Consider the following 23,952-nt stretch of genomic DNA (forward strand, 5'->3'; position numbering starts at 1 on the left):
TGAGATCATATGAGATACAAAGTGAAGATCACTTCAGAAACTGGTGGAAAAATAGGTGCATAGAAAGATTTATTCTTCATATTATGCCAGCATCATGTCATTTTACCTTTGCCATCAACTTCAGTGTGTTTGAAATGTTAAGAGTGCATACTAAATGTGAGAACGCTAGTTTTTTCCCCCAGTCTTTTCTTCCTAACTGTCCTTAAGAGAATGTCAGGGAACCAGCATTACCCACATTTTAAACCATCATTTTAGGGGGACATAAGTGTCTGGCATTCTGTCTATAATGATGTCTTTATTCATTGATGAAGTCCTTTCTTCATTGTGTTGATAAGCATGAGAGCACCGTTGATCTCTGCAGCCTCTTAAGAACCTGAGAGTAACATTCGAGTCTGGGCTAATCTGATGCCTCCTAACAGCACCTTGAACAAAGCAGATGGGCACCAAGTCTGTAGCTCCCCCAAGGGGGTGGTGGCTTCTCCAGGGGGTGGTGGCTTTCAGAGGAGAGGGACTCACAGCAGATACCTCAGCGACTTGTCTGCAGATGCAGCCCTCATGTTTCAGTGAACTAGATAAGATTATGAGCTTTTTTTTTTAACATACTTTTTTTGGGTGTTGTGGGGTGCAATATAAAATTGAACATTTTACACAGTTTGATTTTTGAAACAATAGATACTAATGTGTCATTTTCTCTGTAACCCTCAAAACTCTGTCCTAAGGTTGTTAAATATTTTTTGAGTAATTTTTTTATTTCAAAGTATCACAAAAAGAGTGTACGTGCATGTCCAGTTTTTGAAAACAAATAAAGTGAACAGCCATGTGCCACCAAACAGCTTAAGAAATAGAATATTACTGATATCTTAGAATTCATGCCCTTTTACACTTTTGAAATTAAAGAACCAGAATAAATGTCTCTCAGTAAATATACCTAATTTACTAAATCTCTTTTTAATATGACCATTTTTAGATATGTATTTCAGTTATCCAGTTCTTTATAAGAGAGAATATTACCTTAGGATTTAAAAGCCTTGACAGTTTTTTTTGAAAAGAACAAGAATGATATTGCTGAAAAGTTACATCAAAGTGTAGCTGTTAATTATTTGCTTTTTTGAGTTTTCTGAATCTCAAAAATCATTAAACAGTTATTGAGGAACTGCTAATCCAGAGTACCAAAGGTATTTAGGGACTAGAAAGATATTTTACAACTGGTCTCTGTCCTCAAGTCTAGTGAATAAAAACGTTTTGTTTATGTAGCAACACTCTCAAATGTGTGGTTGTTTTTTCCTGAATTAAATGCCAGTGATCATATTAATTTTCATACACATAAACTCTTTATTGAGGATTACCAGGATACACATAATGAAGATTCTTTGCTCTTTTGTTCTCCTTCATTCATTGATATGTAGTGTATTCATGTGGGGAAGTTTTTTGGTCTTTTTAAAGATGATAATGAGATTATCTGGATGAATATAGTGATGGGTATTCTCTCTAGCAGTTTTTGATAAATGAAAAAATCACTTTACCAGTTGCTGTTATTGTAACATCACAATGATTGGGTTAATTGCTGTTTACAGGTGATTTCTAGCTTGTCTCAAGCCTTAGGCAAGCAAAAGGAAAGGACAGAGTTGATGAGAACATTCTGCCACTGGCGAATCGGCCTTGTCAAATCCAGACAAGACGTAAGTGCACAAAAGGAAGGATCACTGACCCTTACTAGACTTCTGAACTCAGAAGCACTTGAAGTCACATATGAGAACTCTTGTTCAAGTCAAAGGAAGATTTGTTTTCTAATAAATAAAAAAAAAATTAGTTTAATGTTACTCTTATTTCACAGGAACTTGATTTCGGTATAGCTTGGGTAAAAATACTTCTTGTATTTTGTAGACTTACTGATACATCATTTACTACTTCATATTAGGTTAATAAGGACTGTACCTGAATTACAGATGTCCTGGTGATGGAACCCCTTTAACAAATTTGACCTCAGGTGTGATTACATTAATTTAGCATCTTTAGCGTATCATACGCTTCTTGTATTGTTTCTGTTTCTAAAATGCCTGACTACATCATCTTCATAAAGAGGCAGTACTATATTTATACGTCATAAAATTATGTAAATGTTTGTTTTGAAAACTTACCTTAGTAAGAGTCAAAGAAATCCATGTCTGTAAAGCTTTTTAAAAATTATCCTTAGTTTATATATAATTTAAACTTGAATTCTTTTATTTTAATTAAATAAGAGCTGAATCAGTATATTAGAGTAAATATAAACTGAGAATAGTAAATTATCATTATCAGAAGTAGAAAACTATGAAAGCATGTATGTATCCCACAAGAAGACAGAGTACAGAGACTTACGAGTGCAGGGGATGGAGATATATCCATATATATATATATTTTTTTTTTTCATGTGATGCTCTTGTGAGCCGTGGAGTAACCTCTGTGCATTTAGTTCCAAGAAATTGCTGTTTAACAAAAAGGCTGTGACTATCATGGAATAGGACTTCTCCTTTAAGAATATTTCGTAGTACTTTTTCAAAAACTTAATCCCAATAGATTAAATCTACATTAATCATATTAAAAAAAACAATTTTAAATTGAGCCATATTTTGAAAGTTATTTATCAGGTGACATAATGGGAATATATTCTGTTCAAATGTTAGTTGAAATAGTTGAAGTTGCCGTTACTTTTTGAATTAAAAAAATTTTTAAGAAAATTAAAAATTGAAACTGCTTCTTCAAAAGAATTTAAGTTTATTGATAAAAGAAGAACAGCTTATGTTCCTATTGGGATCAGTCTGGTACTACATATGACTGTATATTAAATTAATCTGCTTATGGTGGTGGCCACGGCCACCACTCTTGCTGCCATCCAGGCCCTGGTCCTGTTAATCAGCTAAAAGGTCAGGCACATTCATACCCAAGATGGCAAGTCGCAAGTTACTTATTGTCTTTCATTTGGTTTTTTGTTTTTCCCCTAATTTGATTAGTTGCATGAAGCAATGATGGGCAAGAGCTTTGGCTCTGGAATGAGGCAAGGCTGGCTTTTTCCTTTCTGCCTCTGTGACCTGGGCCCCTAACCTCTGTAAGCCTGTTCTCCCATCTGCAGATGAGAATAACTTGATTACACCAGATTTAATGATGTGTTTGTACCCTGCTTATCACAGGGTTATGTTTTTATTATTATTGCCAGTCCACTGTGCTTTTGAGGTTGTAAATTTCTTTCCCTTAGGTCTATGAAAGTAAACTAGCTGACCAGTACTTCCAGAGAACTTTACTGAAGAAAGTCTGGAGGGGCTGGCGCTCCATAGTACAAAAACAGTGGAAGGAAGTGGTGGAACGAGCTTGCCAAGCAAGAGCCGAGGAAATTTGTGTCCAGATTTCCAATGACTATGAAGCCAAACTTGCTGTGGTAAACTTATTTTGTTTTATTTTTCACTTTAATAAATATAAAAAAGGTGAGTAGCACCACTCACTGTTAGTTTATAGTTAGGCAAGTGACCCACGTCTCCAGTTCCAGTGAACGCAGTGCGGGTTCAGATGAGACTGTTGGGAGAGAACAGCCCTAGTAAGTCACACTTACAGACTTATGTATCCTTTTAATTTTTTTTTTTCAATTTATGAAGTCACTTTAAAAAAAATTATTTTAAATAGTTACAGCTTTGCCCTCCAGCCTTGTGTGGAATCTCTTGTGTGTACATTTCTCTTAGAAATGCACATCACCCACAGGCCCTTCCCCCTCTGAGGAAGCGTACTTCTTGGGCTTCCTCTGGCCTTTGTTTAGCCAAAAAAGTAAAGAACAAGAACAATGTTTATCCTCATGTTCGTTTAAATAAACTATGTATTTAATACGATTGATGTAAAGCAGTTGTATATAAATTGAGGTTATCTTCCTATTGACTTGTAGTATTAAAATTAACATTGTTTCCATGGGAAAACATTTGAGACCCAAATGAAAATAAAAGCCATACCAAAGAATGCAGTAAGCATTCTGAAAGCAAATATTAAAAGGAAAAATTTTTTTCATCATTTTAACACTAAATTCTTAATGTTAAAAACAATTTTTACTATGCAAATGATTTTCTGCAATTGAAAATAACATGCAAAAAATGCAGTCCCGTTAGATGTGGTCTGTGGGAAAGTGTTGTACCTAATGTCACTTTGCACTTTAAGTTCTGTAGATGACATTTAGTGAAAAAAAATTCTGTCATTGTTCCAGGCATTTAGTTATTTTTTTTCTAAAGGAGTGAGAGCTGTTTAGGTGTCTTAATGTATTTTGTTTTATATCCTGATACATAAAAATTTTATGGTAAGAAATAATATCTTTTTTGTGTAATTAAAATATATCAGTCTTCAGTGGGACTGGTATAAAATTCCCCTTGTTTAAACCTTGACTTTATGGTTAGGAATGAAAATGGTTTGTTGATGGAGGCAATAGAGGTAAGAAGCACCTTTTAAAATAAATTGAGACACAGCAGAAGAGGTATGTGGTAAAGTGATTTTAGTATTCCACATAAAAATAACTTTAGAGTATAAGTCTATTTTTTAAACAATAAATGATACTTTTTCTTGTGTCTCAATTTTTTTTTCTGCTTTTTAAAAATTCTCCTGATGTTAGTTATCTGGAGCTTTGGAAAATGCAAAAGCTGAGATCCAAAGGATGCAGCATGAAAAAGAGCACTTTGAAGATTCCATGAAGAAAGCTTTCATGAGGGGTGTATGTGCGTTAAATCTTGAAGCCATGACTATATTTCAAAACAGAGGTGATGCAGGTTAGTATTTTAAGATTCTCTGCCTACTTTCAGAAAAAATTAGAGGAGATTTCAGTAATTCGTATGGTCTACAGTACTAATTTTCTGCAAAACCTATGTCTTATTCCAGACACTGGTATTTTTAATATCATGGTGTCATGTCCAATTTTGAATCTGCCATGAAATTCTCTCAGTTGTGGTTACTTACAGTATCTTTGATCTGATGGAGTAAACTGTTGACTCTTAAGTATTTAAGCTCAATGTTAGAATAATGCTATGAATGTGTCACATTATTTTAAGGCTCTATTAACTGTAATGGTAACGCCTTTAAGGGTAGGATCTCTTTCTGTTCTTTTCTGATAGCCAAATTCCTTGGACTGTTTTGTTGATTGAATATTTCTTGTCTAGTCATGGTTTCCCATTTTTTAAAATTGCTTGTCTTCCAGTGTAAGGGGCCTCAACTAATACTCATTTTCAACAGATATAAATATAGTCCTATCTATAGAAGTCGAGTAAAATAATTTTATTTTAAGAAAAGTCGATACATTGCTGGGATCTGAGTGGTTTTTGTCATCAGCCTGGCTTAGAACAGCAATTTACAGTGAGGCCTGTTTTTCTCACTGGGTTTTTAGTTTTCTTCTCTGAACAAAGAAGATAATATAAATCTTCCTTACCTGCGTCATAGAGGGTTCTTGTGGGAATGCACTGATACGTAATCAAAAGCACTTTAAAAGGCAAAAAATACTTTTAACTTGTAAAATGACAGTCATGAGACGGTTGTTGCAGTCTTACATCAGCCTCTTAAGTTACATGTATATACATGGACATGTTTGCCATATTTCCTCATATTAAATCCTGTTTGAGACTCACAGTTTATCAAGGAAACAGTTTCATTTTGTAACATCATTAACATGATTTCAGTTCCATGAATAACCTCTTTGTGCTTGTTATGTCCTCATTTTAAAGCATTTATTATTTAAATTGTGTGCATGGTGGATGGTAGTGAGTTAAGGCAAATCGTTTTCTCCCTGAAGCAGTCATGGCATGTGGCCCACAGTCAAGTTAGAAACTTAGAATCATGGAATCTCCAGGTGGAATGGTTTATCCTGCTAATACCCAAATGAGTACTTAATTTCTCCAATAAATGGCCTTTTAATTGAGTATTAATGCTGAAAACAAACTCACCATCTTCAGTGATTGAATCGTCTGCTTTTGGTTGTAATTATTAGCAAGTTGTATAGATTAAATTGAAGAATTTAATTATCTGCTTGTAGCAGATACTGGGTCTCACAAGTAAAATGAGAAAATATAATCATTAGAACTTGCTACATTCAATTGCAAGAAATCTATTTCTCATAACCTTCTTAAGAAGATATTGAGGAGGAGGGGATAGCTCAAGTGATAGAGCACATGCTTAGCATGCATGAGGTCCTGAGTTCAATCCCCAGTACCTCCTCTAAAAATAAATAAATCTAATTACCTCCTCCCTCAAATTGTTTTAAAATTAAAAAAGATTATGAATTGACTTAGGTCAGTGTTTTCATAAATTTACCATCTTAAATTTTAAATTCAAATACAGGTGTGTCGCCTACAGGCAAATATCCGTAACAGGATTTGGAGAAAATGTATCTGATGATCACACAACATGACTTATTTTGCTCCTCTTGCTTTTAAGTCTACTGTCATCTGCAGCTAATGCCAGGTTCTGGGATCCCAACTGTTTTGAGTGGTCTTGTAAGATAAAGATGACAAAAATAGTAAGACACACATTAGCAAGACACACTAGTGTCAGTGGAGCTACTGAAGGTAAAAGGTCAATGTAATCTAATGCTGGATTTGCTCTGTGATATTTAGGTTTTGTGCCATTTTTAATAACAGCTATTAAACAATTTTTTTAATTCTCATAAGAAAAAAGTTACTCTGGTCCCCTTAAAACAATTGTTTTTATAATGCAGTTTTTAATAGTGCAATGTTTCTAATGTACTTTCTTGTTAGAGCAAAATAAATATTTGATTTTTTTAATCTCTCATGATTCTCTGCTAGCCATAATCTGCTGTACATCTCATGTTGTACAATATCCTAATAAATCTTATAGTTTGCCTATGAAGAAGACAAAATGTGACAATACAAATGGCCTTTTTTAAAATAAACTCTAAAATTTATTTAGACTTGTTTTGTGATTCAGAATATAAGCAGTCTTGATAAATGTTGTGTGAACATGCTAGGTGTATATATACTGTTGTTACAGGGTAGCATATGCTGTAACTGTCAGGTCACATCATTCCAGTCTTCTGTATCCTTGGTTTTCTTTCTACTTGTTCCATCCGTTGTAGGGAGAGGGGTTTTGAAGTCTCTGGTAATAATTATGGATTTGTCTATTTCTCCTTAAAATTTTATTACTTTTTGCTTCATGTTTTATTTTTTTTAACACCTTTATTGTGGTATGATTCCTGTACAGAAAACTACATGTATTTCAGGTGTACAATGTGATGAATTTTGACAGATGTATACACCCACGAAACCACCACCACAATCAAGATGGCTAACATTTCCATCACTCCCAAGGGTGCAGTTTTCAGATTTCCAATTTATCTCTTCCAACCCACTTTAACCCCTGGTTGTTCTCTGTGTCTGTGAGTCTGTTTCTGTTTTGTAGATAAGTTCATTTGTGTCCCTTTTTTTAGATTCCACATGTAAGTGATATCATATGGCATTTTTCTTTCTCTTTCTGGCTTACTTAGAATGACAATCTCCAGGTCCATCCATGTTGCTACAAATGGCATTATTTTATTCCTTTTTGTGGCTGAGTAGTATTCCATTGTGTATATGTGAGTGTGTGTGTGTGTGTGTATACTCTGGAACATCTCAGTGACTGAATTTTGAAACTGTCACCCTGGTGTTTGGTACCATGTAGGTACTGTCTTTAGTTGAAATTTTAACCAAATTCTAATACTGGGAAGGAGAAATCTAGAATAGGACCCTTCCTCCTAACTTCTGGAAGCTGACATTATTTATTCCTTTGATCTAAGGCTAAGGTTGTTTTGAGAGAAGGTTATTATATGTGTGTCACTAGAATCAGTTAAATGTGCAAATATGCTCTTAATTCATGACATATTATCTACCAGCAAGAATCTATTTCTTTTACAGTGTCAAAAGTAAAGATTTTAGTGTTACTTACTGATTTATTATTGTTTGCTGAAAAAAATCAAGAATTAAAAATACATTGTTGTTAGGATAGGAATAGTAGATGGTAAATGATGGTTCAGTGGTATCAGAAAATTATTCTAAAGATCTAAATACCAGGCTATTTACCAGAGTAGTTGAATGAAATAATGCAAAAGAACATTAATCCTTAGGCTTAGTGTGACCAGCTGAGTACGGTAATTTATGTTTTTATCTTTTATATAAAAGCGAATCATTCATTAACTTTCACACGGTGAAGGAAGTGGTCTGAAGTCTTTAGTGGTTAATACTGACAAAGTGTATTAACCTTGTGTCCATTATGTGACACATTTCTACATTCTTGTTAGGATCAAATTTTAGCTGTTAACATATTTTCATTGTTGGGGAGATAAAAGAATCTTAACTTGGAAGACTCTTAATGGAATTAATTTGTGATTTATAGGGATAGACTTCACAAATAATAAAAGAGAAGAGCATGGTCCTGGTGTTCAAGGAAAAGAACCTCCTGCTCATTTGGATCCTTCCGCTCCTCCGATGGCCTCAGCGGCTGCCCTGCCTCCGTCCCCACCGGCAGCCACCGGCGCCGCTGCTTTGGTCACTTCTGCCGGGGCTGCCCCCGCTTCCTCTGTTCACCTTCCGGTTTCTGCTGCTCACGGTGCTGGAGCCACAGCCACAGCCGCCCCGGAAGACGTGGTTAGTACAGTGAATGCAGGGGCCCGTGCTGGGAAGAGGGCTCCGAACTTGTTTGCATGTTGGATATTTTGAACTCAGAACATACTTTCCCATGGAGAAAAAAGCCCATAGGGTATTTAGGCCAAGCCACAGAAAACATTAGTTTGTAATGTAAATAATACCTGAAAGTTCTATTACAGTAGTGATAATTCAACAAAAATAGCTTTTCATTTTATGTTTTTCAAAAACTTGTCAGGAAAAATAGATTTAATTTGATAAAGTTTGTTTTTAAATTTTGAGTATTCAAGGGCTCTGAAGGTTAATGGCTCTTTTTTATATTTCCTATTCAACTACAGCGTCCCTTTTCCTGGATGCAGACATACCATTAACACTTGTCTGTAGTGACTCCATCTTGATTTGATTAGGCTTTAAGTTTTCATTTATCACTGGAATGAAGATAGGAATTGTCTTTCCTACGGTCGCTAGCTGCTGTTAGAAGAGTGCGTAGAGTGGGGACGGGTACTGGATGGCGATGGAGTATCTGTGGGAGGATTCACCTGAAATGGGATTAACCAAGCTGTTAATATGCATAAAGTTACAGGCGAAGCCTGTGGTGATTCTGAGTTGTCCTGCGGTTAAGCCTGTGTTCCTCAGACAGTGTCTGGCAGAGGGCTACAAGCCGCACTTCCCAGACTTACCTCTGCAGGGCTTTTTTTAAAAACCCTGTACCCTTCCCGACTCCGGCTTGGATCTGGCACAGAGGCACGAACAGTTAGCTCTGAAAAGGTCCTGGTATGATTCTGCTTTGCTTGTCTCCCTCTCCTCCCCCACCCTCACCACTTACATGAGAGGAAGGAAGCTGGCAGAGTAGGCGTTAGATCTTAGGTTACCTGGCAGGCCGTTAGTACCGTAGCACCAGGCAGCTCTCTAGCTGAGGGAGGTGTTGAGTCAGCCAGACAGTTGGTCGTCTGTAGGATTCAGGCTGACCTGAACTTCTGCCTTTTGGAAGCTACTCACTTTGGGGAAAAATATATTGAGATCTGATTTTTTTTGCTGATCTCAACATATTTTTGCTCTTGATTCAAAAAGGTTAAAAACAACTGTTAAGAGCAATTTCGATGTGTAGGAGAGTTTTGATTTAGAATTAAGGCACTAAAATTCAACCCTGACATATTGTTCAGCTGTGTTTATTTTTCAGGATTACACATTTTGAAGTGTCATCCTGTACCAGTGATCTCATTTAAATAAACATAGTGAGTTTGTCATTCATGTTGCCTGTCCAGATAACATGCAGAACTAGATTTTTCAAAATTTTCTTAAAATACGACTACTCCGGGTGTACATCTGTGTTTCTGTGTAACTCTGAATGTGCATAGGGAGAACCGAATGAATGAGTAAGTTTAGCACCTTTTTTGTTTTGAAACAATTTGATCACCTGAGATAATTCTGAAGTCTTTGAAACCTGAAAAACACAATATTGTGTAGACAGCCCTTCTTCTCCACCCCACCCCCACTCCCAGCAACTACATCTGGTCCTTCAAGAAATAGATACACAATTTCATTCACATAAGTACAGCCTTTAGGGTTAGGGAGAAAAGAGAATCACAGCTCAGTCTGTAAGTGACATGCTGGTTTTCTTCCTTCCTTATTTAATTAAAATACTCAAGATTCACCTCAAACATGTCTTCTCATTTTTAAAAAGAACTATAATGACAAAAGCAGGAACAGATACATTAATGAGGTAACTTTCCTTACATGAAACCATCATTGCTGGGTACAAGAAAAGAAGAGAGGTTTGTGAACCAGGCCTGGTTGTCTTTCCCTTCATTTGAATCACAGAGACATCCTGTGAACAAGGAAATCTTTTCCTGTCTTCCTCGGTATTTCCAGTAGCTAAAAGGAGGACTGTGTAGAAAAGTAAACTACAGAGCTTGGGAAACAAATAACTGGAGAAGGGAGGATTACCATTCTAGAGAAAGAATGTCTTCCTCTGTAAAATCCATTCCTTTCTGCAGACATCCTTAGCATGTTAAAGAAAAATATGAGACTCATGGTGGAAAATGCTTCTCAAAAAATGTACTAAGCAAATGTACTATTGTAATTGACATCATTGAACAGTAGATGGCACTTAACTTTTTCTAACTCCAGCTGAAATAATTGAGAGGTTTAAACTGGATTTTTAAGCTATTTAGTAAAGTTTCTCTTCTAAAGTTCCTCTTCATCTGAATGGAACTTGAAAGGCTGTCATTAGTCAGTTACTGAGGTTGAGGCTTAGAGGGTAACTTGCCCATGGACACAATTACTAACACAACTGGAATTCAGACTTTGACAGTCTGGCTTCAGAGCCCTATACTGTCAACCAGTGATATGCACTGTTTCCATGCCAAACGTTAAGATATAAATACTGGGTTCTTAAAATATGTCTTTTCCTTTTTTTCTTACTCCTTTTGATTTTTGCCCAGCTAATATACTTAGTGAAAAAAAAAAATGAGTACGTGCATGCATTACTCCTGACCTAAATGTAATCTTTATGGAGTATTGTCCAGCAGTAAACAACAAAAGCTGTAAAAGCTGACAGTACCTTTTGATATGATAATCCCTTTTTTGCAATACATTCTACAAATAATTCTCAAGAGAAAAGGAAAATCCTTTGTTTACAAAAATTTGCTACATATAAGGAAAAGAACTGGGACAGTTAGATGAACTATAGTTTTTGGTATAAAAACCTCTCATTAAAAATTATAGCCAGTCTCTATTCATGAAAGAAGTATACTGACATTGCAGTAAGAAAAAAAGGAAGACACAAAAGTATATGCGTAATGATAGTCTATGTAGAAGGGTCAAAAGAGTTCATAAAACACTAATAGTTGCTAAGAATTAGGGTGGTTCGGGAAGGGAGGAGGGTATGACTCTAAAGGGTAGCACGAGGGAGATGTTTGTGGTGGTTTCTGTATCTCAGTTGCAGTGACAGTTACAGGAATCTACACATGTGATAAAGTGGCAAAGATCTATCTCCGGGCATCATTCCAGTATCAGCTTCCTGGTCCTGATACTGTAATTATACTGTAGCTATGGAAGATGTAATCACTTTGGGAAATTGGATGAAGGATACACAAGACATCTCTATGCTATCTTTGTAACTCCCTATGAATCTATAATTGTTTCAGAATAAAAAAGTTTTTCTTAAAGTTCCTAAAATCCTATAAAAATAGTTGGTATACCAAGGTTAAAGGGGTGTTTGGGGATGTTTGGTGTTATGTTTTGCTTTTTGTCTTACTGTTTAAACATTTTTTTCCATGTTAGAGTTGACTGAATATAAAATTATTTTAAGTGCCCGTGTACTTTCTTTATAAGTTATAGAACCAAAAGTACCATAACTTTTGCCATGGATTTTCTACCAACTGGGTATTTGTTTGTTTTTCAGTTTGTGCCAAGGGTTGTGACATCGGCACAACAGAAAGCAGGAAGAACAATCACAGCCCGGATCACAGGGAGATGTGATTTTGCTTCAAAAAACAGAATCAGTAGCAGTTTAGCTATAATGGGAGTTTCTCCTCCCATGAGCTCTGTTGTTGTGGAAAAACATCATCCGGTCACAGTGGTGAGTCTGCATATGATGTCTTTCTGTCAGAAAACCTCTTTCCTGAGAGCTGATAGACTTATAAACACTGAAATGGCATGTTGAAGAGAAGAGCAAGACTCATGATGACTGGTACTTGTTCTGCCTTCACTATTGCAATCTTTCTGTACTGACGGTTACCACATCTGCTCTAAATCTACCTTTCTTCTTTTAGGAAATTAATTTCAGAACATTGTTTCTTCTCAACAATATAAAAATTATCAGATACAAAAAGTAATCCAGTGTGTTGATGGCCAAAAGGGTAAAATACCTAAATGACTTCTCATTGATTTAAAAAGAGACGAAAACTGTTTATTCATTATGTAGCAGATTTTTTATTATAAGAAATACCTACTTTTATAATTTTTAATTTTTGCTCCTTTTTTTGAAGTCTTCTTCCTGTTTTTTCAATACCAATTGTCAGCGTATTCCTAATTTGGAAAAAATTCAATTTGCAGTAAATTCATGTGATATAAAAGAAAGTATATGGAATTTAAGCCAAAATAAACAGGAAAACATGAATTAGTGTCTCAATTTTGCTATTTATTGCCTTTGGATCATATACAATTCAAGTAAAATATTTGAGCCTCCATTTTTGGGTGTGATAAGAGCACTTAGCTCCTAGAGTTACTGCCAGGATTCAGGATTAAATGAGATAACATGAAAACTGAATGAGATGTATAAAGGCACTTTGTAAATTGTAAAGCCATAAGCAAATTTAACTTAATAGAAATTACTAGAGAAGGGTACATGGGACATCCCTGTGCTATTTCTTACAACTCTATATGAATTAACTGTCTCAAGAAGTTTAGTATTTAAAAGTTATACGAACGTATCCCTAAAGAGAAATAAGGATTGATTTTTTGAAATGTATTTATATTGAAGTATAGCTGATTTACAGTGTTGTGTTAATTTCTGGTGTACAGCATAGTGATTCAGTTATATATATTCTTTTTGATTCTTTTTCGTTACAGGTTATTGCAAGTTACTGAATATATTTCCCTGTGCTATACATTAAAGGACTGATTTTAAAAGAGAATGCCCTTGTAATAACCTTTAATGAAAAAGAATATGAAAACAAATATATGTGTGTGTGTATACACACACACATGACTGGGACATTATGATGTACACCAGAAACTGACACATTGTAACTGACTATATACTTCAATACAAAAAAAAAGAGAGAGAAAGAGAGTGTCCTCTATACAGATTCTCAATGTTAAACAACATTCCTGCCTACTTAGTATGTCAAAAAAAACATAAGGAATGATTTTAAATCCCTTTTCTTTCTGAATACTAGATTGTTGCTAGATGATTAAGACAAAGAAGCTGGATTGACTGCTTAAATTTAGCCTCAGGTAAAAGTATGACCACAGTGAAGTCCAGTCCAGATGGAAGACCTGGAGGGTGGAGGATTATCTTAGCCTTCATAGGTTGGACAGACTCTGAAAGTCCTTAGATGACTTATCTGTCTATTTTTGAAAATGTGAGATTAGTTATCAAAAATGGAGAAAAAATGAACTCATTTCTATTTTTCTCAGCATATATGATGTTTATAAAGAGATGGGAGAGAAACTATCTGTAAGACGAAGAAGATATAAAGAGCACGTGTTTATTTTTAATTCAGAAAACCTTTGTTTTGTACTATTGATAGGAATATTTATAGAAGAAAATCAAGGAATTAAAGACTTATCACCCCTTTTTCTGATATTTATCTCCCAAACTGCCCTTTGCTTATCTCGTATGCTGAGTGACTCTCCAGCAATTGGCCATGAATTCAATATCCATAAACTGCTTCCATTACTACTTACTTTGGACTGTGTAACAGACACAGTGGCAGTGCTTTGTACTATTTTTCATTTTATCCTGGGAATCTAAGATCTGGAACTACCAGAAACAGTTATTATAAATGAACCATTAATCAGATTTCTGACACTTGAGCTCCATCTGCTGGATAATTGCTTTCTCCTAGTGCTGCTTCATTCTATGCTGTATTTTGTACATCACGATGCCAGTGGTACCATGAATCTGTTTCTGTAGCCCTCCTGCCCATAATCATCCTGAAGGAGAAATAGCTCTTTTGACAGGATCAGATTAGGTGGTTAGCAACTAAAATTTCATACAGTTGCAAGAATCTCCCATTTGTAATGATTATCCAGTTATTTATGTACAAAGAAACATTTATATAAAATACTTTTATATAAAGAAAGGAGGTTATTTTTCCATTTCTGCAAAGAGGAACTCTTAGTCTTAAAGTGGAATCTGACAGGAGGTGTTCAAGAGGTTTCATTAATTTTTTTAAGCAAAAGCTGTATCATAGAGCTTTTGTAATACATAGTGAATGTTTTGATATGTATATAATTTTACTTCAAGTATTTTAAAGATAAGTGGAAGACTCTAATAGGAGTCTACATGTACTAGTGTTTATTGGGTTATAGATAATGAAATAATAGTTAATGAAATGATATTTAATATGTGTAATTTTATGAAGTTATTAAAGCGTATTTTTGCCTTTTCAGCAAACCATCCCTCAAGCTGCTGCAGCAAAATACCCCCGGACCATTCATCCTGAAAGTAGTACTTCAGTTTCCAGATCTCTCGGAACCAGATCAACTCACAGCCAGTCTCTCACAAGCATTCATTCCATAAAAGTGGTTGACTAAAATGAATATGTTCACATTGAGGTCTTTTAATTCTTCTGGTTTTACCAAGGATTAGAAGCCTTTAGTTTTTTAAATTCCATATTCTTAGAACATCATACATTCATCATGTTCATTTTTTCAAAATTAGAAGAGACTTTTTCAAGCTATACCATCCTTTGTAACTATATGTAGGAATATTTTAATGTTTTTTTTTATTTAAGCAATTAAGTAAAACTTTTTTAAATTAAAAAAGAAACTGGACTTTCTTTTAATAGGTTCAGCCTGTCACTGATTATATCGTCAAAGTGTATAAATCCTGTTTTTGCAACGTTATTTCTAAAAGGCCAAATCATTTCCAATGTTATCAGGTGAGCTTTGAGAACTTTACTAAAAAAATAATTAAAACTATAATAGAAACTAAGGTATTTTTATTTAAAAATTAAAAAGATAAAGACCGGTAATAATAATAACCTTTTATCACAAAGTTTTTTGTGACTTTAGTACATCAGTCCACATTTTTCTAGGACTCTAACAATTAAAAATAGGGGCAAATGGCAATACCTATGAATAGTTTTTAATGTTAAAAGGGAGAAAAATTACTAGTACAAAAACAGTAACAGAAACATCAAAAAGAAATTTTCTGTTAGAATGACAGTTACTGATGTTCTTTCTTACCTTTTTGAAATTCCACACCGTTGAACCTTTTTTTGCTGTGAACATCCAGACATCATCCTGTGGTGGTACATCCCCGGGCAATTCAGGACTTTGCAATGGCTGGCAATAGGAAGAAACCATCTGGGCAAAACTGTTTTAGGAGAGTAAGACTGGGCCTCCAATGGTTTTATTGCTGGCTGACTGGGTTATCTTGGGCCAGACAGTTTAATCTCGGGATCCTCATCTGTGAAATAATGCAATCTGCCTACCTCACCTATTTACAGGGCACTTATGGCTTACCTAAAGACGAGTGGATGCTGAAAAACTTGTGTACAGCCTCAGTTTCCGTATCTTTAACAGAAGTGGATGGACTTAATAATCTGAAGCCCCTTTCAATCTGAATATGATCTAGCTCTGTGCTCTAATTTTACTACTGGAAGTAGTTTTTCTTATTAACTCATGTTGTAACAGGACATGAGAGAATAAATGTGAGACAGATAAATATCCCATTTTCTAAAGGACACACCAAGGCTTTTTTGAACTATAAAAGTATCTGGCTATGTGTTAGAGAGTATTAGATCCTTCTTATGCAACACTTGTTCTGGGTTCTGGCCAGCCACTGCTGCAGCAGACAGCTCCTCCTGGGTCTCAGTAAGCACAAACCGACAGCACCTCGTCTCCTGCTGCACTTACCAGGGGCGTGCTCCTGCCCAGGGCTTCCCTGTGCACTCAGAGACACTGGCGCTTTCCACCTGGAGCCAACTCACACGCAGCCCGGAATTAACACGCCATTGGTGTAAACAGATAGTTCTTCCTTTCTCCCCCTTGTATGAGTTGTTCTGAGAGGCACTGGTCCATCCTTGAGGTCAAATAATCAGTTGTGCTTGATACCAAGTGTTGACCAAGTTAATAAGTCACCCTGGTCTTGGCTCTTGCTCCTCCCACCCCACTCCCCTTTTCCTTCACTCCTGCTTCCTTGGATTTGCACTCCTGAAAAAAAGCATTTGCTCATTAACTTTGGCCTCGGGCTCTGCTTTTTGAGGAACCAACATAACAACTAGGAATGGCAGCCACGCCATAACCACATGAATAAAGCGAGTGTTGTGGACACTGATTAAGAAGATTGTTAAGTATCTTTTTAAGCTTTATCTCAACTCTAGAAATTGTATACTGGCTAACACACCAAGTAATTAGTGCTAGCCTCATTCAACTTACATTCAATTAAACTGCTTAAACAGTAAGAGTATGTATTCATATTTGTTTATTTTTGCATAAAGAGGTTACCCAGATTTGGGGAGGGAGGAGCAGCAAGGCCAGTGAAAACTGGCGATCTCTGAAGAAGAGGTGGGGACAACACTTTTCACTACCTTTCTAAAAACTTTTTCGAGTCATGTGAACATATTATGTGTTTTAAACATACATGGTATTAAGTGTACTATTTATAATCAACATGAGATGAAGATGTAAAACTATAAATTCATGATATAATTGGACTGAAATTGCTCATGATTTTATTTCTGGCCTTTAGACTTAGAGTCAATTTGAAAATGGAGAGCCTTAAATTATAATGAATAGGTGCACATAAGCTGATATAAATTGATACTTGATTTCATAGTTATTGCAGAACTTTCTCAGACTACAAAAATAATGCATGTTCAATATGAAAGATTGGAACATACCAAAAGTACAAAGAAAATTAAAATCATCTGTACTTAGATCACAAAGAGATTAAAAAACATCAGTGTACCTCTGGTCTCTTCTAAGTAATATATTTACACATAGGTGTTACTAAAGCCAAAAGTGACTAAATTCCTTTTTCTCTTATGGAATTTCTCTTATGGAACAGAAATCACTAACAGTTAAATGATTTCAATACTCTGGATGAAGTTAGGCACTTCACAGGTGTTCTCCCTTCATCGTCACCTCAGCATTACAGAAGAGACAGACCTTTTCCCCAACTTACAGAGAAGGAAGCTGAAGATCTGAGAACTTGGACCATTAGCACGCCCAAAGCCTCGCAGCTAGTGAGTGGCGAAACCACGACTGTCTATTCTAAGACCCTTGGTTCACACACCACGATGCTCCCACCATTATTTTTTAAAACATGATGTACAAAATCCTAGATTATGCCATCACTAGACATGCTATCACATGTTATGTTGCATCAAATGACAGAAATGGGAAGATCATACCCAACTTGCCTCAATTAGGCAAAACCCAAAAAATGTTTCACTTTTCAGTGGTTAGAGAGTAGTACGATTTTTCCCTCTTTCAGAGAATCCTGTCACCACCACCTTCATAGCTGAAAGGAAAATCAGTACTACTGCTGTAAGACCTTTATGGCATTTAAAGAACTGAATTTAAGAGGACTGAATACAGGGTGAAAAGTCATTTAAATAAAATTGCTTCACACATTTATGAAACTGCACACTTCCTGGGCCTTGAGTCAGTTTCACTTTTGAATTGAAGAATCTTTTCTGGAAAAAATAATATAACATTATTAATAGCTAACATTTCTTAAGCACTCGCTACCTGTCAGGCACTATTACTCACTTAATCCCACAGCAGCCCGCTGACACAGACGCTTTTCCTTTCTCATTAATAACTGAGAACCCTGGCAGAATGAGGTTCCAGAACTTGCTCAAAGTCACACAGCCCATTACTGTTGGGGGTCAGCCCACACAGTCTGACTCCGGAGCACATGCCCTTCCCCCTGCCGTGGGCTGCCTCTTTGTCTTCCCTGAGAGTTCTTATGGACACTCTTTCATAGAAACGAGTTAAGTTCAAAGTTATGGGAGCAACCCCAGGGCTATAAGGATAATGTCACAGAAAGTAGGCGTCATTCACACACTGTTCCTTGTACCCACCACTGCTTGAAACTGAACACTGGATCCGTGATCTGACGTGCATTTAAGGTTTCAGTTTCAGGTAAAACTGAAAATAATGGCAGATGTTCCTATATTTCATTTGAATGGTTATTACATGAGAGTTATACTACCGCCTAATTTATCAGTAAGTTTCCAAAGCATCTTCCCTGACAATGTGGTTTTTGGCAGAGCGATTTTAGCAGTAATCTCAGCTCGCAAAATAACGGCTTGCCTGCTGTCTTCTCACAACCTAGAGGTAACACTTTCAAATGCACCAGCTTGCAGAGTTGAGTTCCCAGCAGGAGCAGGCGTTTTGAGCACTGTCCTGTAACCTTAGTAGATGAGTTAGCATTCCTGATCCCCTGCTCCTTCCACCCCACCCACACATACACACACGTGAAAATCCTCCTCCATTATCAAATGCCCAGCAGGGGAATGACACTGAGAACCAGCAGGCTGAAAAACGGGCCCAGTCCTGATGAAGTCACTCACCGAAGGAGAAGCCGCTGGTCCTGTAGGAGCCACAGCCGACACCGGGCTGGGACTGCAGCGGCTCCGGGGAGTGTTTCTGCCCACTGCCACGGTAGGGAGCAGGAGCTGGCTGAAAACTGTAACTCACCAGCTAGTCTGGGAAGCCCGTGTGCACCAGCTCTTCGTACAGGCGCTTGACCGGCGTGGCCTGTGTCACCAGGGCCCCATGCAGCCAGGTGAGCAGAGCCCTGTGGCCATGCTCACGGAAGCTCTCCTCCCCTGTGTCAAGCACAGAAGGACCAATGCTGACATCTCCTTATTGTAAACTCAGTGCTAACGGAATTTCTGTGTGACTGTGGTTCCACGCTCATTCCTCCACTGGCAGCTGTTAGGTGAGAAGCCCAGTGGATGAAAGCCCTTCCAGTCCCCTCACTGGTACTTCTCGGGACACCAGAGATTGCGGTCACGTGCCTGCTGTGCCTGACAGACCAGTTACGGATGAGAGATTTAATAGCTGTGCCCCTGGCTCAGTAGGGAAGGACAGTCTTAGAGAGATATGGAGCTTTTTTTCCTTCAGTGCTCAGATGGCACTGCTTAAGTCCAGCACTCTCACACTTAAAGTGCACATTTCCCCTGAGCATCTTGTCAGAATGGAGATTCTGATTCGGTCAGGCTGGGGTGAGGATCGGCATGTCTAGTAAACTCCCGTGTCCTGCTGCTCCTGCTGGGGCCCGTTAACCACACCCTGCACAGCCAGCTCATACCATCCTGCTGCTCCAGCTTCAAGGAAACTTCTCCCGTGGAAGCCTGCAGTCCCCGGGCCAGGCCAGGACTTCTCACCCCTGAGAAGTGCTGGGGGACGTGCTGGGGTAGGGAGATGGGAAGCCACTGCCACTCCCTGCTGGAGTTCGCAGTTACAGACCCCGGACGGGCTCTGACAGGCTCTGAGCTCTACCAGATGCCGCAATGAGGAGGGCCTGCGCTCTGGGGAGGGCGCCTGCTGCACAGGCTGCTAGAGGCAGGCATTTCTGGGTAGCGAACTGCATGCATTAAAAACATACTCCTAGGTGAATCCGGTTCCTTTCCTAACCTTGCCTCGACCAGATTAATTTTTCTTAAATACCACCATCAATGAGCCACTCCTTTGCTCAGAGGCCCACCAACTCATTGGTGCCAAAAGCTTAACCCTGGGTTACAACGGAATTCATTGGACTGTGAATGTTACTCTTACCACACCAGCTAGGTTACCAGCTCCATCAAACATGCACCATGGCTTACAGAGCCGATGTGTCCCTCACCGGGCACAGCTCCACACCCCCTAGGCACTCCCTCATTCGTGAATGAGACACTTCCAACTCCCCTTCTCCTGATGACAAGTCCTCTGAAGGCACTCTGTATTTCCAAATCATTGTTTTTAGTCAAGAGAGATTTCCAGAAAGCAACTCCATCTTTCTAAAAACTTCACAGGACACTATATGCCTAATTAGCCACACGGAGAAATCGTAATACAAAAGAAATCTTTTTTAGAAACTTTTTAGTCAATATTCAACATTTTTAATGTACTGTCTTCCTTTTTTTCACATGGAAATGTATCCTTAGAATTAGCCATAACAAGTGCCATAGTCTACTTGTCTGTGTGGTGTAAGCAGCATGTGCCCATGGGCAGTGGCTCTGCTGTCTCCAATCCCCAGCCACCAGTAATGTGAATCACCCACCCCATCCCCCACAGGCATGGGACTCGTTCACATCTCATGACAGACGTGGAAGGACAGCCCTCTGAGCAGAAAGTTTTGCCAATAAAAGGGTTTGTTTCTTTGTCTTTAATGCTAATTAATTGATAATGCAAACAAACTTTCTATACTTCCTAGGTTTGAGTCAAATCATAAAAAAGTAAAGCTAAGGACTCCAGTTGACCCAACCTCACTAACAGCCGGAGTCTGGCTGAAACGATTCCATGACTTGGACTCCTCCAACCAAGACAGTCGTGAGTTTGCGTCCTCCACATCTCTCATGGCACAGCAGGTCTCACCAAGGCCATGTCCCACAAGAACCTCTTGCCCCAGGCGTGGTTAAAGGGATTCCTCTCTGGAGTGGAAGCCCTAACCAGTGAGCCTTTTGTTAGGGAGTGGACCCATTCACCCCAGGACAATCTCAAGGAGCTCGAGAACTCAGGAGTGACAAGCCGACTGTTAAATCCTGGCTTCCTTGGTGCCCAATTCAGTTAATTTCCTTTTAGGCTAAAATGGCATCTTTTAACATGGCTCAGTAAAAGTAATCATCCTTTGCAAACCTCAGTCTCCTGCAAATTCCTGTGAGTACTGGCAGTCTCAAGGTCCTCAGTCACCTTTGTGGTCCTAAACTAACTGTCCCCACTCCTGGGCCCCTGCCATCTGCCCCTTATTGTAAGCCCAGGGCACCCACTTGGAAGACATGCATCCGGAAGGAGGGCTCTTTTAACACGGATGCTGCCTGCCCACCTCGCCGGGCCGTGCTCACCTGCCCGCTGCTCCTCGATGGCTCTGATCTGGGCGTCTGTAAAGTGCCACAAACGGGCCAGCCTCTGCCACTCGCTGGCCTTCAGCTGATGGTAAGCCAGGTCCCAGAGGAGACTGCGAATGTGCCTGGTCTCCGGACTGTGGTCTTGCTTGAACGTCAGAGTAAAGCTGGTGGGTGGGTCCCTGACGTTCTCCCCACGCTCCTAGGTTGAAGGTAACAGTAACAGATGATGTCAGACACTTTCTACCTGTTGCCTTATTTCAGAGGATATTCGTATGTATTTTTTCAGATAGAACCCCTACAGCGGTAACCGCGACTATGTTTTCAATATTGTAACTGGATCCTTTTTGTCATCTAAGACAGAGGCAGATGTCTGAAATAAGAAGCTGGAGTACTGTCTGTCTGACACAGGAAATGTGAGGGATTGTGCCATGCTGCATCCTGTGCCTCTATCCCAGCCTGCTGGCCACCCCAACAGAAAACAGAGGGGGTGCCTTGGCTAAGGAAATGTCACAGTAACAAATGCATCTTTAAAGGCCTTACTTTCTACTGATATTCCTTTCCCTTCCCTTGGGTGTTTGGTTTTCTTGTATCAAAGTTTCAGGGAGCCGAGACTGAATGTACTCTTTTTTAGACCCCATAGCTGGTCCCTCACTTCGTCCTGCTCTCTGGTGAGTGTGAGGAGAGCAAATGAGGAGCCTAACTCTGGGGCCAAGGACTGGAGAGGACAGGGGTCCATGTCACTTTGTATGAACAGCAGGGCAGCCAGGCTCAGCCCAACACCACCGTGCCTTAACTGATTCTTGTTTTCTGATTTTTCAAAGGTTCCTTTTGAACTTTTTTTAAGAATCCACCAGAGTCCTACAGAATCCAACCCAAAAAACTGGAGAAAATCTCAAAGTGAAGGCAGGTGTCATGCCTTCCTAGTGCTGCATCTGTCAGGCACATGTCAAGCTCCAGACGAGCCTCCCTCCGGAGGTGCCAATCGGTTAGGGACACACAGCTCACACAGCCCACCTAGAGGCCTGGTGCTTCCCATCTATTCTCATCTTTCATTTACATAAAAGTGGATCTTAATGAAAGATAGTCTGAACAGCAAGACAGGACTCACTGCTGGGGCAGGAAGTGCACTAAAAGGGTATGGGGACCTGGTTTTCAAGACTCGTGAGGAGAACGTGGTGGGGCTTGTGCCCCAGCCCCCATCACGGATCAGCCCGCACCCTTCACAGCATCAGCAATCTCCTCCAGAAGGTCTACCAACCCCTGGGAAACTTGGTCAAGGGCAAGGGGAAGGCCTTTCTCTAGCATCTGGACTTTGTGCACAGAAGTTGGGAAAGGAATGAGAGGTGTGAATTTCCCATAATTGTTTCAGGGTCTAGAATGCAGGGTCGTGTCCACCCCAAGCTCGCACTACTCCCCCTGCGTCCGGCTCCCGGGAAGTCCTAAAAGAGGTCAGGCCGAGAGTAGAGGCGCCCAAGCTTGGGAGCTGCAAGCACTGTACTTTCCCTTTTCTCCTCATTCCATCTCCTGGAAGTGTTCCATCCAGGAATATCAAAGCCCCAGACACCACCAACTAAAGGGAGGAGTGCAAAATGCCTCTGCTTTCGGCTCTGCATCATAGCATTTTTATTTCTTTGAGAATCATGCGAGCTTTGTACATTCCAGGATTGGGCGAGGCAGTCCCTTCAGGCTTCCATAGTGAAGGGCCAGGGACTTTGAAAGACCAGGTTTTTTTCAACAGTCAGAAGAAGAATTAATAGCTTGCCCACAAAGCACTGAACAATTTGCAGGAATAATATAAGCCTGGACTAGTTGACATTAAAATACCATAAGCCAGTTATTCCTTTCATAACTATGTAAGTTTAAAAAGCTAAAGCTCTAAACATTCTTAGAAACAATGAACAGTACATATATATAAATTTAAAAAAATATGTGCAATATATTGTATATATGTATTTACATGCAATATATTGTCTATGTGCAGTCAAATTGTAACAATTCTACCTAACAAAACTGAAAAATGAAAAAAAATAGCATAAGCCGGATTTTAGGAAGCTCCCATTTGCCTCTGAACCGCTGAATTAAATGACGGATGATTGGGTGGCTAGGCAGATAGATAAACAGATATGAGAGAGGAAATTTCAATCACCTCTTCAATCTTTTCATTAGGAACCATTTTACATTAGGCCAGAATATAAACTTGTTTAATAACAAAGAGAATTTTAAATAACAACAATAAATGCATTTTTTGATTTGTTGAAAACATACCCTTTAGGAAGCTTTTTAACAATATATATTAAAAAACAAATCTTCCTCCCATTCCAGACCGCAGGTTCCCAGCTGTCACCAGGGTTAACAACTCTGCACATTGCTGGGAGCCTACTTCAGCTATATTTATGCATTATTTATGATTTTCAAAGTTCATCTAACTCTCACATCTTAAAGATTTGTTAGGAAAGAAGGCTTATTCATCTCTTAAAATGCTAACAGGCATTAAAAATAGAACCAATGAATATTCCTACTTTTTAGAGAAAATGTGAAAACTACAATTTAAAGAGCTAGAGAAAAGATGGAACTTGGGTAAGTCATCCTCA

The 23,952-nt window shown here is 38.5% G+C and overlaps 2 protein-coding genes and 1 long non-coding RNA gene across 10 annotated transcripts in view; 1 reads left to right on the plus strand and 2 right to left on the minus strand.

The window, feature by feature from the left end:
* The window catches only part of POC5 (POC5 centriolar protein), a 31,908-nt gene extending 17,011 nt beyond the window's left edge, over positions 1 to 14,897 (plus strand). For 6 of the 7 annotated variants that reach the window (XM_015245602.3, XM_006197588.4, XM_015245608.3 and 3 more), the window contains 6 exons: positions 1,575 to 1,679; positions 3,233 to 3,412; positions 4,619 to 4,772; positions 8,377 to 8,627; positions 12,031 to 12,207; positions 14,748 to 14,897. In XM_015245602.3, the coding sequence (XP_015101088.2) occupies positions 1,575 to 1,679; positions 3,233 to 3,412; positions 4,619 to 4,772; positions 8,377 to 8,627; positions 12,031 to 12,207; positions 14,748 to 14,891 (1,011 nt within the window). In that variant the 3' untranslated portion in view covers positions 14,892 to 14,897. Of the gene's footprint in view, positions 1 to 1,574; positions 1,680 to 3,232; positions 3,413 to 4,618; positions 4,773 to 8,376; positions 8,628 to 12,030; positions 12,208 to 13,528; positions 13,587 to 14,747 lie in introns of all 7 variants that reach the window. The other variant, XM_072958525.1, reaches the window with a different exon arrangement.
* LOC116279096 (uncharacterized) lies at positions 3,416 to 16,448 on the minus strand. 2 transcript variants are annotated; one of them, XR_012071381.1, is made up of 4 exons: positions 16,218 to 16,448; positions 15,546 to 15,644; positions 8,990 to 9,163; positions 3,416 to 3,546 (listed from the first exon to the last, which is right to left on the minus strand). It is a non-coding gene; the product is annotated as an uncharacterized lncRNA (long non-coding RNA). The 2 variants fall into 2 exon arrangements; XR_012071380.1 differs by lacking the exons at positions 15,546 to 15,644; positions 16,218 to 16,448 and adding an exon at positions 9,305 to 9,422.
* Positions 16,449 to 16,767: 319 nt separating this feature from the next.
* Positions 16,768 to 23,952, minus strand: part of ANKDD1B (ankyrin repeat and death domain containing 1B) — a 59,863-nt gene continuing 52,678 nt past the window's right edge. The window contains 3 exon segments of the mRNA XM_072951844.1: positions 16,768 to 18,001; positions 18,884 to 19,141; positions 21,359 to 21,560. Coding sequence (XP_072807945.1) covers positions 19,014 to 19,141; positions 21,359 to 21,560 — 330 coding nt within the window. The 3' untranslated portion in view covers positions 16,768 to 18,001; positions 18,884 to 19,013.

This window comes from Vicugna pacos, chromosome 3 (genome assembly GCF_048564905.1).
Source record: "Vicugna pacos chromosome 3, VicPac4, whole genome shotgun sequence".
Lineage (NCBI taxonomy): Eukaryota > Metazoa > Chordata > Mammalia > Artiodactyla > Camelidae > Vicugna > Vicugna pacos.